We start from the raw sequence: 14082 nt of genomic DNA, 5'->3' as shown, positions 1-14082 counted from the left end.
CTTTATTTTTACGATTACTTGTAATTATTGTTTATCCATTACTTGGTATTGTAATATTCATTAATTAATAAAATGCATCGTGATTTGTAGTACCACCATGGCAAACTTTTAGATTTCTTACTCAATAAAAATCTTAATATTCATTGATTGATAACTTATGTTGAACACCACTAATTCTCTTTTGTATTTATTTCACCCACAAAAATTTCGTACTAACAAATATCTCATACATTTTAAATTCGACTTACGCAATCCAAATAGTTTTAGATAACATAATTCCAACACACATATTTACTTATTCCCAATTTTCTTAATAACTTACAAAAAAATTTCTCAAGATCAGATGTTTACTTAAATCTTTTCATATATCTATCGAGTAACCTAACCATCGATCATACTCAACTTTCTAGAAAATAAAATTCCAACAAAAGTATAGTCCTAGCTGTTAAGATCATTGATAAAAACTTATAACATATAAATCTTAAGCTTCCCAAAAATTTTGCTAACTCATTGTCTACTCTTATAACTTAGTTAATTGAGCAACTTTTACCTCAAATCGTTATCATTCTAAATTCTTAATTTGCCGCAACATTAATTCACTAGCGCCTAACTTTCTAGCCAAATATCAATTCATCTTACAACTCACTTGATTACCATTTCTTATAATATTATATCTCAAATACTTCAAGGTTCTAATAATCCCTTTGAGCTTAAATCCTCGAAAATTCCTATCATTTAAACCATTCAGTTATCACTTATCGCTAAACTAGTTCTCCCAATTTCTTAAAATTGTAGCATATAAATTCTTAATTTCCTCGAAAATTATACAATTTGTCCTAGTTTCAAAAATTCCACATTTACCCATAAGTTGTTGACGTTCCAAATTCCCTCTTATAGATTTCTCGTAACATAAAATTCAACAATATTAAGCTTATTAAACCCAAAATCAATTCCATAACTTCGAAAAGCTACTGATCTTACTCAAGTGTTCTTTAAAAGTTCGAACTTAATCCTCAAAAATTTTGAAATTTGCAATTTGGTCCTTAAAGTTCCCAAAATTTATATTTTTGGCCCTACAACTCTTTGAAATTTGCATCTTCGTACCCATTAATTTTTCGACTTAACCTCATTAACCTTAAAATTCTTTGCACTCAAAATTAAATCCCAAAATTTGGTAAATTTGAAAATAATCCCTTAGAATATTGCTTTACACTTAGGTCCTTAAAATTCTCAATTCATGTAATTCAATCCTTAAATATATCTAAATAGAACATACACTTTAAATAAATTCTACGTCTTTAATTTCTAAAGATCGTCGTAGTCTTCGAATCATTAATCCTTACATGAAATCTTCAAAAAAAATTAATTAAGCTAGCACCCACGAACCATTTGTAATTTCTTAGAAAATCTACAAGTCCCAAAAGCATTCGTAATTGTCAAATTTATCTTATGACTTCACTAGTCTAACATCAGTACTACTATCTAAAAATTAATATAGAAAAATCATTTACAACTTTTTCTAACGCCCAAAAGCAAAATTCTTACTCATGTCCAATTCCACCACACCAGCGTGCAAGAAAATTAAATAATTTTCTCATTTCATGTTGTAACATGCATAAAAATTTTAAGGATCCAATCTCAATTCATAACGACAGGCAAACTTGTAGTCTAAAACGTATGTCATGTAAACATACAAATGATAGAATTTAAAACATGCACATACTGAAATCATGACTTCATGCTTATTACTTAAAAGACTTTCAAACATTAAAACTTACAGACTTGAGATGCGACTTCGTGTGCTTCTTGCGACTGGCAGTAGGCGTAACCCTTTACAAGAACACCGCTCTGATACCAACTGTCACATACCGTACTTTTCACCATTCAAAATTTGCGGAAAAATTAAAATTTTCTTTAATATAAAATAATCTTCAATATTTGCCATAAAATACCACAACCAAATCCTCCATAAGAAAAGGTTGTCAAAAGAGTCGTTCATAAAATATTTGAAATTCAACATCACCAATAAAATCTGCTAACAAAATACTTGCTCAAAACATCTCCCATCACATCATATAAATCAGAGTATTTTAAACTTTGCATAAAAACGTAAACATGGCGGTCCTCGGGTTTAGCCTCCCGCTCAGTCCAAGCCTGCCACTTGGATCGCCACCTCCTGCCTCCTCATCAACATAAGCACCTGCATCGATCAAGTCTAGTGAGTCTAAAGACTCAACACGTATAAACTGGAATAACGAGTACTACATAATAAAATCGCATGCAACTTAAAAATAGAACATACATAACTTGAAACTTGAACTTGCATAATAAATTTAAAACTTTCATAATAACCTTAAAACTTGAACATACATACTTTGAAACTTGAACTTGAATAATAGCTTGAACTTTGCATAATAACTTTAAACCTTGCATAATAACTTTGAACTTTGCATAATAACTTTGAACATACGTACATACATACTCTGACGTGCCATCATCATAAACTTTCATAAACATACTGCATACTTGAACATACGTAACTTCATCATTTTCGTAGAGGATGTTTCAAAGCAAGTGACCCATAACATAATAAATATCTGATCAGACAAACCACAGTACTGGGCTGACAGAGACGTATCCACTGCCACATACATAAGATCCCTGTTCATAATTTAACAGGCCAGTTGATCCACGTTCATAATTTAACGCTTCACAACCACGATCTAACCCGTTCATAATTTAACGGGCGGATTGGTCCCCGTTCATAATTTAACGCTTTCCAATCCTTAACTTCATAACCCGTTCATAATTTAACGGGGCGGAGAGGTCCTCGGCCACGTTCACCGACTTCCAAACCCATTCACTTTTGGTCACAAGACATTTAGCATACCTCAAAAACTTCAAATATTTTCTTTGCACGTCATACATACTTACTTTGCATTGAGGGATTCGTTGGATGTCAATCGGGTCGTTGCTGCAACATACTAATATGAATACATAAACTTAACTTGTACAACTTAAACGTAAATTTCATTCTTAATCCCAAGTTAAATAAATTCTTAGAATATTCTATAATTTCCCATGACATAACCTTGTAAAACATCAATGTTAAATCATAGCATTAAACCTCAAACCAAATCTTAAGTGATAAAATATTTATCCCAAAAACTGAAACTACACGGACCCCGTACCCAGGTCAGGCCCCGGGTCCGTGTAGGTACTGCCTCATATGTGTCATGTAAAGGAAGGGGCACAGACCCCGTCCCTAGGTCCGTGTAGGGGTCCGTGTCCGTCTGCCCAACGAATTATTTGATGAAAATTTTATGACATGTCTATTCTCCCAATTAACACATAATGCATCAATATTCAACACTATGAGACCATTCTAGAACACCATAACAATGAACTAAACTTTTATAATCACCCTACAATTTATACAACCCAAAAATACTGTCATTTAAATTAAAGTTTATTTCTTACGACTTCTTAATAATTCAAGCTCTTAACGACATGAATCGAAACCTCAAAAATACTCTAAACATCATTACTAACTTTCTTATATGCAGCAACGACCACCCGTCGTTCCCCAACAAATCCTGCAACATAAAAACTTCAAGAACATATTAAAATTCATAACTTTCTTGAAACACGATTTGAGCAGTCATACTAAAAACTCCATAACTCACTCGTTTTTAATCCAAATAACTCGAATTTTATATCAAATCGAACGTATCGAAAAGATCTACGTTTTTATAGTTAAAAGTTTTCTCAAAATCTTTACTGAAAAATCGCAGTATTTTTCAGAACAGCAAAAACGTTTCTAAAAAAAATGCAGTTTGAGCAGTCCTACGAAAAACGCCATAACTCACTCAATTTTCATTCAAATATTTCGAATTTTATATCAAATCGAAGGTATCGAAAAGATCTACGTTTTTGTAGTTGAAAGTATTCTCAAAATCTTTACTGAAAAATCGCAGTATTTTACAGAACAGCGAAAACGTGAATTTGGTGATCCAAAATTGTTTCAAACATGATCTAGACGTGATTGCTCAAACTTCTACGCATAGCACATATAATTTTCGCATAAATAACAACACAACACATAATATGACATGATCGATGCAGCAAGAACAGATTATACGTGCCTTTTGATATTTAAAAATACCGTAACGACGATACCGAAGCCGAGATGATACGGGAGACGATCCGGGACGAACTTTGCTCAATTTTCTTTGAAGAAAACTCACTAAAAGTATTGCCGGAAATTTGTAGAGAAGGGCCGATTGAAGAAGGGGAGGTGGAGAGATATAATGGAGCATGGGTTTTAAAAGAAAAGAGTTTAAAACAACTTTCCTTCTTTTAGTCAAATAAAATGATAGAAAAAGTGTTGTGTTTGGTGTGTGTATATGTGACTTACGTGTTTTTTTTTTATATATATATATATATAATAGCATGGGTTTTAAAAGAAAGAAGTTTAAAACAACTCTCCTTCTTTTAGTCAAATAAAATGATAGAAAAAGTGTTGTGTTTGGTGTGTGTAGTGTACGCATATAGGTGTGTGTAAAGATGTGAGTGCGTGTGAGAGTCAAATTGTGTATGCTTTGCAAGTTTAAATAAATTATTTAATTAATAATAATTAAGGATTTTAAATTAATATAATAAAAATACTAATAATCAATTACTATACTAAATAAAAATGATAACTCTTTACTACAAATAATACATCCCTAAATTAAAATAAAATCCACTATTAATAAACTTTTAAAAATATAAACTCCTAAAATAACTTAATATTTAAATTAGACTTTTAAAAATATTAAACTTTATAATTTATTTAAAATACTCTATTCTTTAACTAAAAAAAATAAAATATCTCAATTAAATTACTAAAATCATCCCGGTCTCATTTCCTCGATCTCGTCTCGAATAATCGCCTGAACATAAAACTCAAGAAAACATTTTTAACGTGTATCAATTAAACATTACTGTTAAAATAATGCAAATTCTTAAATCATGAATTAAAACACAATCTAATGAAATAAACATGCATTAAAATCATTTAATAAAATACATAATAAATTTAATAACTTGCACACACATGGTTAATGTGGACTTCAAATTTTCGAGACTTCACAGATCAGATATTTGAATTTAGTTATACTGATTTCACACGAGAAGAACTCATTTCCACATTACACGATATGGTTAATGAGTAACGCAAGCTGGCTATCTCTTTTGAGAAAGCTAAGGCAAAGTAAAATGATCCTCCAAATGACATAGCTGATAGCTTAAAATCAGTTGAAACGCTGACTTGATATCTCAACTGATCAAATATTCTGCCAAAATCATTTTTGGGGACTGCTTCTCAAGGTAAAACTGTGGGTAAGGGTAAGCTTATCCATAGTAATATTATTATTGACGATATGTCTTATGTGTTGATAATTTCAAATATAATTTAATCAGCATCAGTCAATTATACGACCATAATCATTTTGTTGAATTTATTGAACATGCCTAGTACTGTCAAAAAAGCAACTGGTGACATCATTGTAACAGGAATTAGATGTGGAAACACATACAAAGTAAGTTGAAGCAATCAACCCGATGACCCAGTTTGTTTTGTAGCTTCAAATCAATCTCAGAACTCGTTATGGCATAAAAGATTTAACCATCTAAATTTCAAAGCCATTGCACAACTGATCAAACACGAACTGGTCACTGGCTTGCCAAAATGTGAGTTTTTAAAAGATAAAATTTGTTCTTCTTGTCAGTTCGGGAAGCAAGTGAGATCATCTTCAAAATTAAAGGAAGTAAATCTTCTACCCGATGCTTAGAACTGATGCATATGGACATGTTTGTTCCAATACTAATTATGAGCTTACGGTGAATGAAATACAGGTTATTGATTGTTGATGATTTTCAAGATTTATTTGGGTAATTTTTCTCAAATCAAAAGATTAACTGCTTCACAACTTATCAAACTTTTCAAAAGTCTTTTAAAAATTCTTGAAAATTTAGGAATCAGGCATGAGTTCTCAATCAGACTTTATCTCAATTTCTTGAAATTTAGGAATCAGGCGCGAGTTCTCAGCTACAAGAACACCACAACAGATGGTATAGCTTAACGAAGAAATCGAACTCTTAAGGAGGCAGCAAGAACAATGCTAGCTGATTCTGGTATTTCTTAAAGGTTTTGGGCAGAAGCAGTTAACACAACATGTTACACTCAGAACAGATCGATGATTAATAAAAATCATTCAAAAACACCCAATGAGATTTGGCATGGTGAGAAAGTGTGGTGTCATACTTTAGAATATTCGTGTGCAAATGCTTCATTCATAACAATGGTAAAAATCACTTAACTGCCTTCGATGTTAAATCAGATGATGGATTATTTTTTTTGTTATTCATCAGTTAGTAAAGTTTACAAGATATTTAATAAGCATACTCTCGATGTTGAAGAATCAATACATGTATTTGATGAAACTATGCTAACTGATAAGCCAACTGATCCAGTTGAGCTAACTAAACGCTTAACATATATAAGTTTGGAGGATGACAGTGAAGATGAAGATCATGCTGTCAAAAACTTCCTTCAAACACAGAGCCCTAAGTGGTAGAACAACCACTTGGACATGATACAGTTCCAAATGATCAATTTGTTGAACAACAAGATTGCATTCAAACACAAGTCGACAATATTCCAACTGAAGCAGAAGAAACTGGTCAGGTACAAACTGAACAAGATATGCAAAGAAGTCTAACAGATCCAAACTACATATGGAGCAGAATTCATCCTCATAATTTGGTAATAGGTAACACATCTGATCTGGTAAAAACTAGAAATCAGATGTTAAATTTATTTATACAATTTGCTTTTATAAAAATTAGAACAAAAGAAAACTGAATAAGCTTTAGCTGATCCTAGTTGGGTAATTGCGATGCAAGAAGAGTTAAATCAGTTTACCCATAATAATGTTTGGACTTTAGTTCAAAGACCACATTCAAAATCTATTATAGGTACCAAATTGGTATATAGTAACAAACTGAACGAAGATAGTTCAGTTGTGCGCAATAAAGCGAGGCAGTTGCACAAGGATATATACAGGAGGAATAAATAGATTACGACGAGACATATACTCCAGTAACTCGACTCGAAGAAATCAGAATATTCCTAGCCTACACATCCTTCAAGAACTTCAAAGTATATCAAATGGATGTGAAAAGAACATTTTGGAACGATCAGTTACAAGAAGAGGTTTACGTAGAACATCTACCAGGTTTTGTAAATCACTTACTCCCTGACCATGTTTATCATCTTAATAAAGTTTTATATGGTCTAAAACAAGCACCTAGAGCTTGGTACGAGAACTTACCCAAGTTTCTAATCTATCATGATTTTAAAGTGGGAACAGTTGAAAAAAATCTGTTCAAATTCACAAAAAAAGATCATTCATTACTTGTTCAGATTTATGTTGATGATATCATATTTGGGTCAAAGAACCCCAAATAATGTGACAAGTTTGCTAAACTGATGCATGATAAGTTCAATATGAGTATGATGGGTGAACTGAAATTCTTTCTCGGATTGTAAGTGAAGCAACTGGAAATTGGTATTTATATCAGTCAGACCAAATATATAAAGGAACTGCTAAAGAAATTTGACATGGAAACATTTTCAGCCACATCCACTCCCATTAGTTCATCAATTAAATTAGATAAAGATGAGGGAGAGATATCAGTCAAGATGGCCCTCTACAGAGGTTTAATAGGTTATTTATTGTACCTAACTGCTAACCACGTTGATATTTTTTTTCTGTATGTCTATGTACTAGATTTCAGGATAATCCTAAACAATCTCATTTCTTAGCTATTAAAATTATATTGAAAAACCTAAAAGGTACACAAAATGTGAGCTTGTGGTATGCTAAGGATTCATCTTTCAATTTAGTTGGATATTCAAATGCAGATTATGCAGATGTAAGTTTGATCGCAAAAGTACAAGTGGATCATGTCAGTTTCTAGAAGACATACTGATCTCATGGTTCAGCAAGAAGCAAACATGTATTGCTACTTCCACAACTGAACCTGAATATTTATCTGCTGGAAGTTGTTGTGCTCAACTGCTCTGGATTCAACGACAATTGAAAGATTATGGAGTGATTGCTAAAGAATCACCAATCTTCTGTGACAAAATCAGCTCCATTGCGATTACATATAATCCAGTTCTTCATTCCAGAACCAAACATATTGATATCAGACTTCATCAGAGATGATGCTCTTAAGAAATACATCAAGTTGAAATACATCTCAACTGAACAATAAGCAACAGCCATCTTCGCTACTAACTATGCTTTAGGGCTTATTGGTTTATCTTGGTGATTAATTTAGGGAGAACTTAGAATTTCAGTAAGTCAACTGATAAGACAAATATCATATTATGAATTGAACTTTATTGAATGAAAGAAGATAATGAGTAGTGTTTTCCATTCATTAAAATAACCACGTGAGTTACTCTAAATACTTGATGTTTTATTAAATAGTATATAAATATAGATAAATAATATAGATAGTACTTAAATAGTATAGATAAATACACATTGTAATTAGAGATGTAAACGAACCAAAACGTTTGTGAGCTATTCGAAGCTCGATTCGATAAAAGCTCGTTTAATGAGGCTCGTTAAGATAAACAAACCAAACTCAAGCTTTACAGTATTCGGCTCGTTAGCTCGTGAACATGTTCGTTGGTAAGTTCGTAAGTAATATTTTAGATGAAAAAATAATAGTTTTGATATTTGATTTATTGATTTGCATATTAGTTATGAAATATATAGAAAAATCTATTAAATTTATTTATTATAATAAATTTATAAATTTTAATAAGAATAATATATTTTTCTTTAAATATATAATTTATTTTTTAATTAATTTAATGAAAATTTAAATGTATAATTCATATTTATTAAACTCGTTTAGGTTCGATAAAGACTTGAATAAGCTCGTGAGCCATACATATATTCGTTAAATAAAGTTCGAGCACGGCTCGATTATAAACGAACCAAACTCAAATATTCAAGAGTTCGGCTCGGCTCGACTCGATTACATCCCTAATTGTAATATTAAACATTAACATTTTATATTAACCAGTTTTGATATCATCATATATTTATTTAGTTTTATATTACTATATTTTTTTAAATTTAATAGCAAAGATATGTTATTTTATTTATTTACTATAAGATAACAAACAAAATTATCTCAACTTATTCAAATTTGGATAACCATGGCACCCTCAACTAAAAATTATTATAAAAAATATAAAGTTTTTTTAAAAAATCCAACTATGCAAGTTTAATATAATTTCAAAAAAAATAGTGAAGTATAAATATCATTTGAAATTTTAGTTTAGTCTTCACTAATTTTATAATTATGCAATTACTCTTATTTAAATATAAATTAAATTATTTATAAAATTATAAAATTAATTATACAACACATGTAAAGCTTGCCAAATGTAACGAAACGTATGAGTGGTATTATAAAAAAGGACGAAATCTAAAACTAAGATTCGGAAACAAAAAGCGAATATGCGATTCCCCGCGCTCTTCTTCAGGAAGATTCTTTATTCATCATTCGCATCTCTTCAAATGCAATTGGATTAATCCATGCCCTAATTTTGGCTTTCTTGTCGCAAATCAAATTTCTATAAATACCTTCTCTTCCACCTCATTTGGCCACATACTTCTCTTTAATAAGGTAATTTCCTTTTTCTTTGGAGCTTGGGCGAAGCTTTTTTGCATGGTGATGATTGGGTCTCGATGAAACAGCAGTACTGTAGCAATTCTATAATCGTTGGTGTTGGTTGATACATTCTTTAATCTTATTAGCTCCAGTTGTTCTGGATTTTTGCACATATATTATTATTTAATCAAGTATAGTTGTAAATTTTGAGCCTAGATTGTTGAAAGTTAAAAAACTTGGTCTGATGTGCTACTGCATTATGGATGTTAGTTCATTTGATTTTTGATGTAATTGAATATGTCCTTTTACTGAAGAATTGTTTATATTCCACTCAAATACATACAAAGGAGGAAGTGGAGATTTGAATTTGCGATTTATCTGAATAGGAAACTAATAATCAGCTACTAAACCGTTGATTGGAAATTTTCAAGTTTCTTTAAATTTCAAACGGGGTATGGCGGAAAAATGTAGCTTGGATTAATGATTAAACAAGTCAAATTAATGGAGGCAGACTAGGAGAGTATGTGTGATAATGGTAGTGAGAGTGATGAGTAATTATCTGCGTCGTTTCGATATTGCCTTGCATTTTAGTACCTTGATTTAAAATTTATATGGATATTTTGAAGATAGTGGAGTGAAATTTTGAGATGTTTACATGATAATGCTTTCTTAGGTATGTGAAAGGTCGACAAGGGACGAAGAATCCTTCGGTTTGTTCGATGCTACCCTTGGGGTAGTACCCTAAGTTTCGTCCAATGGCCATGAATGAGCCATATACATTTTTCCACAGGTATATGGCTCATTCATGAGGCCATTGAATCAACCCTTGGGGTATTTACCCCAAGGGTAGCATCGAATGAACCCAATCTTCTTCATATTGTTTAGAATTATTATTCATATCTGAAGAGTTTAGAAAATGTTTTATATGTGTGTGTGTGTGTGCTGGGAAGAAAAAAGCGAACAAAATGAGATGAAAATTTTTACTTGATTTTTATTACTATGGATTTTGGCAAAGATGATTTTATTTCAAAGCAGAAACCGAGGTAAATTGTCTCTGAAAATTGAAACAAAATGGGACAGATAAGAGTTTGAAAATTCACGAGTTTCTTGAAGTTGACAATACCTGTGAGGAATGGTCTGCATGTGCATCCATATTTTTAGAATTAAATATATGATGTAGATTTGGAAGTTTTTACTGATAATTCAATTTTATCATGGATTTCTTAAGTAATGTTTTAGCCAGATATCTAAATTCATGAAATCAATTAAATGTAATAGACTTCTTTCATCCTGTTCATTACTGAATTGCAGAGAATCGGTGCTTCCTCACTCTTTATATCGAGGCTCAATATTTTTGACAATCAGTCAAATTCTGGTGCTTCCTCGCTGCTTCATATTGAGGCTCATTATTTTGGCAATCAGTCAATATCATTTGACTGATTGCCAAATTTCATATGACTCCTGAGACTGCATTGAAACCTAGCACTAGCAGGGCCTTAAATGGAGTGCATGGAGTTCATTTGATGCCTCACTCACCATTTTCGTTCCAAGAGATAAAACAGGGGGATTTTAATCTGTCATGTTATGGAGCATTTAACTTTCGTGGTGATCCACGACTAAATGTGCAGTGAGCGTAGATTCCATTTCATTTAAAATTTAATTTCCCCCATGTTTTACCAGTTGGTTTCATGGATTATGTCACCGCCTCTAAATATTGTTTTGATCAGGAAAGTTTGGCAGCAAAGACCTGCTTGTCTGAGGCCCATCAATTGCTGTCTTAATGGTATTCCAAACTGAATTTTTTTCCTTTAAATAAATTAATTTTTTCCTTTCACTCTGTTTTTCCTCCTCTATATCAATTATCCCTTCAATTTGTGTCATAACAAAGTGTTAAGTACTTCTTCTCAGGTGACAGGAGCCTTGCTGAAAGAGTTGTTAACGTGCTAACTTCACTTCCTTTTATTTTCCTCGGGATCAATGCACCAAGGTGATTACTATAGTTACCCTTCGACTTGCACTAACAAGTGATAATGTTATCATTTATTTTCCATCTGATGGCTTGCTTTCATGCTTATGCAGGAAAAACCTTAGTTGTAAACTCTATGCCAATTCTTTGATCGGAGTGGGTGTTGCCTCCAGTTTGTATCATGCTTCAAGGGGGAAATTGAAGAAGTATCTGAGATGGGCGGACTACACGATGATAGCCACAGCAACAGTGGTGAGTATAGATTATTGAATATCATCTTCATTAACTGGATTTTTATTATTTTCTTATCATTTTGCTAAAGCTACTTGATTCCTTTTGCAGTGCCTGTCAAGAGCACTTCGTAATGAAAACCCTAAGTTGCTGATGGCTGCATCAGCCTTATGTTTACCGGTGCAGCCTTTGATGGTTTCAGCAGTTCACACAGGACTGATGGAGGTAAAATATGAATCTTCAAGGATTTATTCTATATAGTTCTGATGTATCAACATTGATGAATGTGCTTGTGGCTTCTTCTTAGCTTGACGCCTCTTCTAAGCTTGATGCCTTTTTTGTTCCTTAATTTACAGCATCATGTTATCCTCTTATTCCTTGAGACCTGCAATATCTTGGTCACGGCCTTTTGACCTTCAGAAAAACTCTTCGATGTCTAGAATATACTGTTTCCTTTTCCCAAAAAAATGGAATTTCTACTGGGCCTAAAAAATCTTTTTTACTGCCTAATAGTTCTTTAGCAGCTTTTCGTGCCAGAGGAGCTCTCTATGATTTATCTACTCTTGATTAGTTTCAAACAATATTTGGTTCCTCAAAGTAGATTCTTAGGTGTCCTTGGTCAATTTAGTAGCTTTCTGCTTTTTAAGAAGATTTTATTTTAGCCTCACCTTGTAATCCTAACTTTGGTCCATGCATCTACAAAGTATATTTTATTTTTGGAGATTATGGATCATATGCTTTCACCATATTCACTGGAACTGTGAGATAAATAATTAATATTGACCAGGACTGAACAGTTATTGTGAAGGATGTAACTCTGTTTTCACATTGTTTTGCATTGAAGGATGCCTCGTTTACTCTTGAGAAAAAAAAGTGCGTCTTTACATATTCTCTACCTGTTTGACAACTTTACGGATGTAGGAAGGTTTTATTTCTTTGAATCCAAGCTATAGGCCGCAGCCTTCCATCTGTATAAAATTAGTGGCGAGATTTTAGGTGCTACCGAAGCTCGCATAATAATGCCCCTTTTCTGGCTCATGGAGTTAGACTTGCCTGATTGATTCTTTTTTTATATTAATAAAATATTAATATTACTGATTCCATTGGAGATTGCATAAGAATTTCAAAATATTCTGAACATCACAGGTAAACTATCTGGGAGATTATCCTGTTGCAGACCATAAATTCCATGACTTAGACTTATCGGGCTTTTGAACTTCATATGGGCGACTGTTGACATTATGGAGCTTTGTTTTTCTATACTTGCCTATTATCGGTTAAAAACACACTATTTCTATGAACGAATTATGGTTTTGGCACTCACCTATAGATATATAAGTATAAGCTGTTCAGTTGAGTATTGAATCTTTTTGTTTTTTCGTATGGGGATGAACACATTATTTTTGGGAAATCATCACATGCTTGTAATATTTCTGATTCTAATTACTTATTCAGGTTGCATTTGCAAAGAGAGCATTTCAAGATCCAGATCTGCGGATGGCCCATAATGTGCATAAGATGTCTTCTTTGTTAGGTGCTGCCCTTTTCATTGCAGATGATACTTTCCCTGAAACTCCATTTCTGCATGCTGGTTGGCATCTTGCAGCTGCTGTTGGAGTTGGCACCTGCAACAAGCTCTTGGAGTAAATAGTTAGCGATTCTCATATATTCTCAGTAATTTGCCGAAAATACATGCATTGTTCACGCCAGTGCCGGGGAGATTTCGTGTCAAACATCTCGGATTTCAACCATTATACCCACAAACTGATATGTTTAATGTTATTATTGTAATATATTGACATGAATTATAGTCATTATTCTATTCATGTTTTAGAAGTGTATGATGTATTTTTTCGAGTTGTATTATTTACCAATGGCAATCTGTGTTGCCTAATCTTAGAATTATTAGTTTAGTTATGTGTTTAACTTTCCTTTTTAAAGTGCATTTATTTAAAAATAATGAAGTTATAACATATTACTGAAATATTTTAACATGAATAATGTTAAAGGTACAAAAACTATATTGTTCAACGATATTTATAATCATTATTTTACAAAATTTCGTTATTATATCATCAAATCATGAGATTTTGATAAATGAAATTTTTGTGTAGAATTTTTTGTGTTGTAAGAATTATATA

The 14082-nt window shown here is 32.2% G+C and overlaps 1 protein-coding gene across 1 annotated transcript; it reads left to right on the top strand.

Annotated features, from left to right (window-relative positions):
• The first annotated feature begins 9573 nt into the window (after nt 1-9573).
• Nucleotides 9574-13840, top strand: LOC140837254 (uncharacterized). The gene is made up of 7 exons (XM_073203347.1): nt 9574-9759; nt 11056-11371; nt 11472-11527; nt 11653-11731; nt 11824-11962; nt 12053-12166; nt 13397-13840. The coding sequence occupies exons 2-7, from the start codon at nt 11199-11201 to the stop codon at nt 13586-13588; spliced, it is 753 nt and encodes a 250-aa protein (XP_073059448.1). The 5' UTR covers nt 9574-9759; nt 11056-11198; the 3' UTR covers nt 13589-13840.
• The last annotated feature ends 242 nt before the right edge of the window (nt 13841-14082 follow it).

Source organism: Primulina eburnea, chromosome 7 (assembly GCF_022965805.1).
Source record: "Primulina eburnea isolate SZY01 chromosome 7, ASM2296580v1, whole genome shotgun sequence".
Taxonomy (NCBI): Eukaryota; Viridiplantae; Streptophyta; class Magnoliopsida; order Lamiales; family Gesneriaceae; genus Primulina; species Primulina eburnea.
Note: the sequence above shows the minus strand (reverse complement) of the source record. Positions and strands in the feature narration are given on the sequence as shown.

What these genes read in the sequence shown, in the direction of transcription:
- LOC140837254 (XM_073203347.1), top strand. Translation starts at nt 11,199, where the DNA reads ATGACTCCTGAGACTGCATTGAAACCTAGCACTAGCAGGGCCTTAAAT. An exon ending in GATCCACGACTAAATGTGCA is followed by an intron (nt 11,372 to 11,471) that starts GTGAGCGTAGAT and finishes TGTTTTGATCAG; the next exon opens with GAAAGTTTGGCAGCAAAGAC. An exon ending in TGATAGCCACAGCAACAGTG is followed by an intron (nt 11,963 to 12,052) that starts GTGAGTATAGAT and finishes TTCCTTTTGCAG; the next exon opens with TGCCTGTCAAGAGCACTTCG.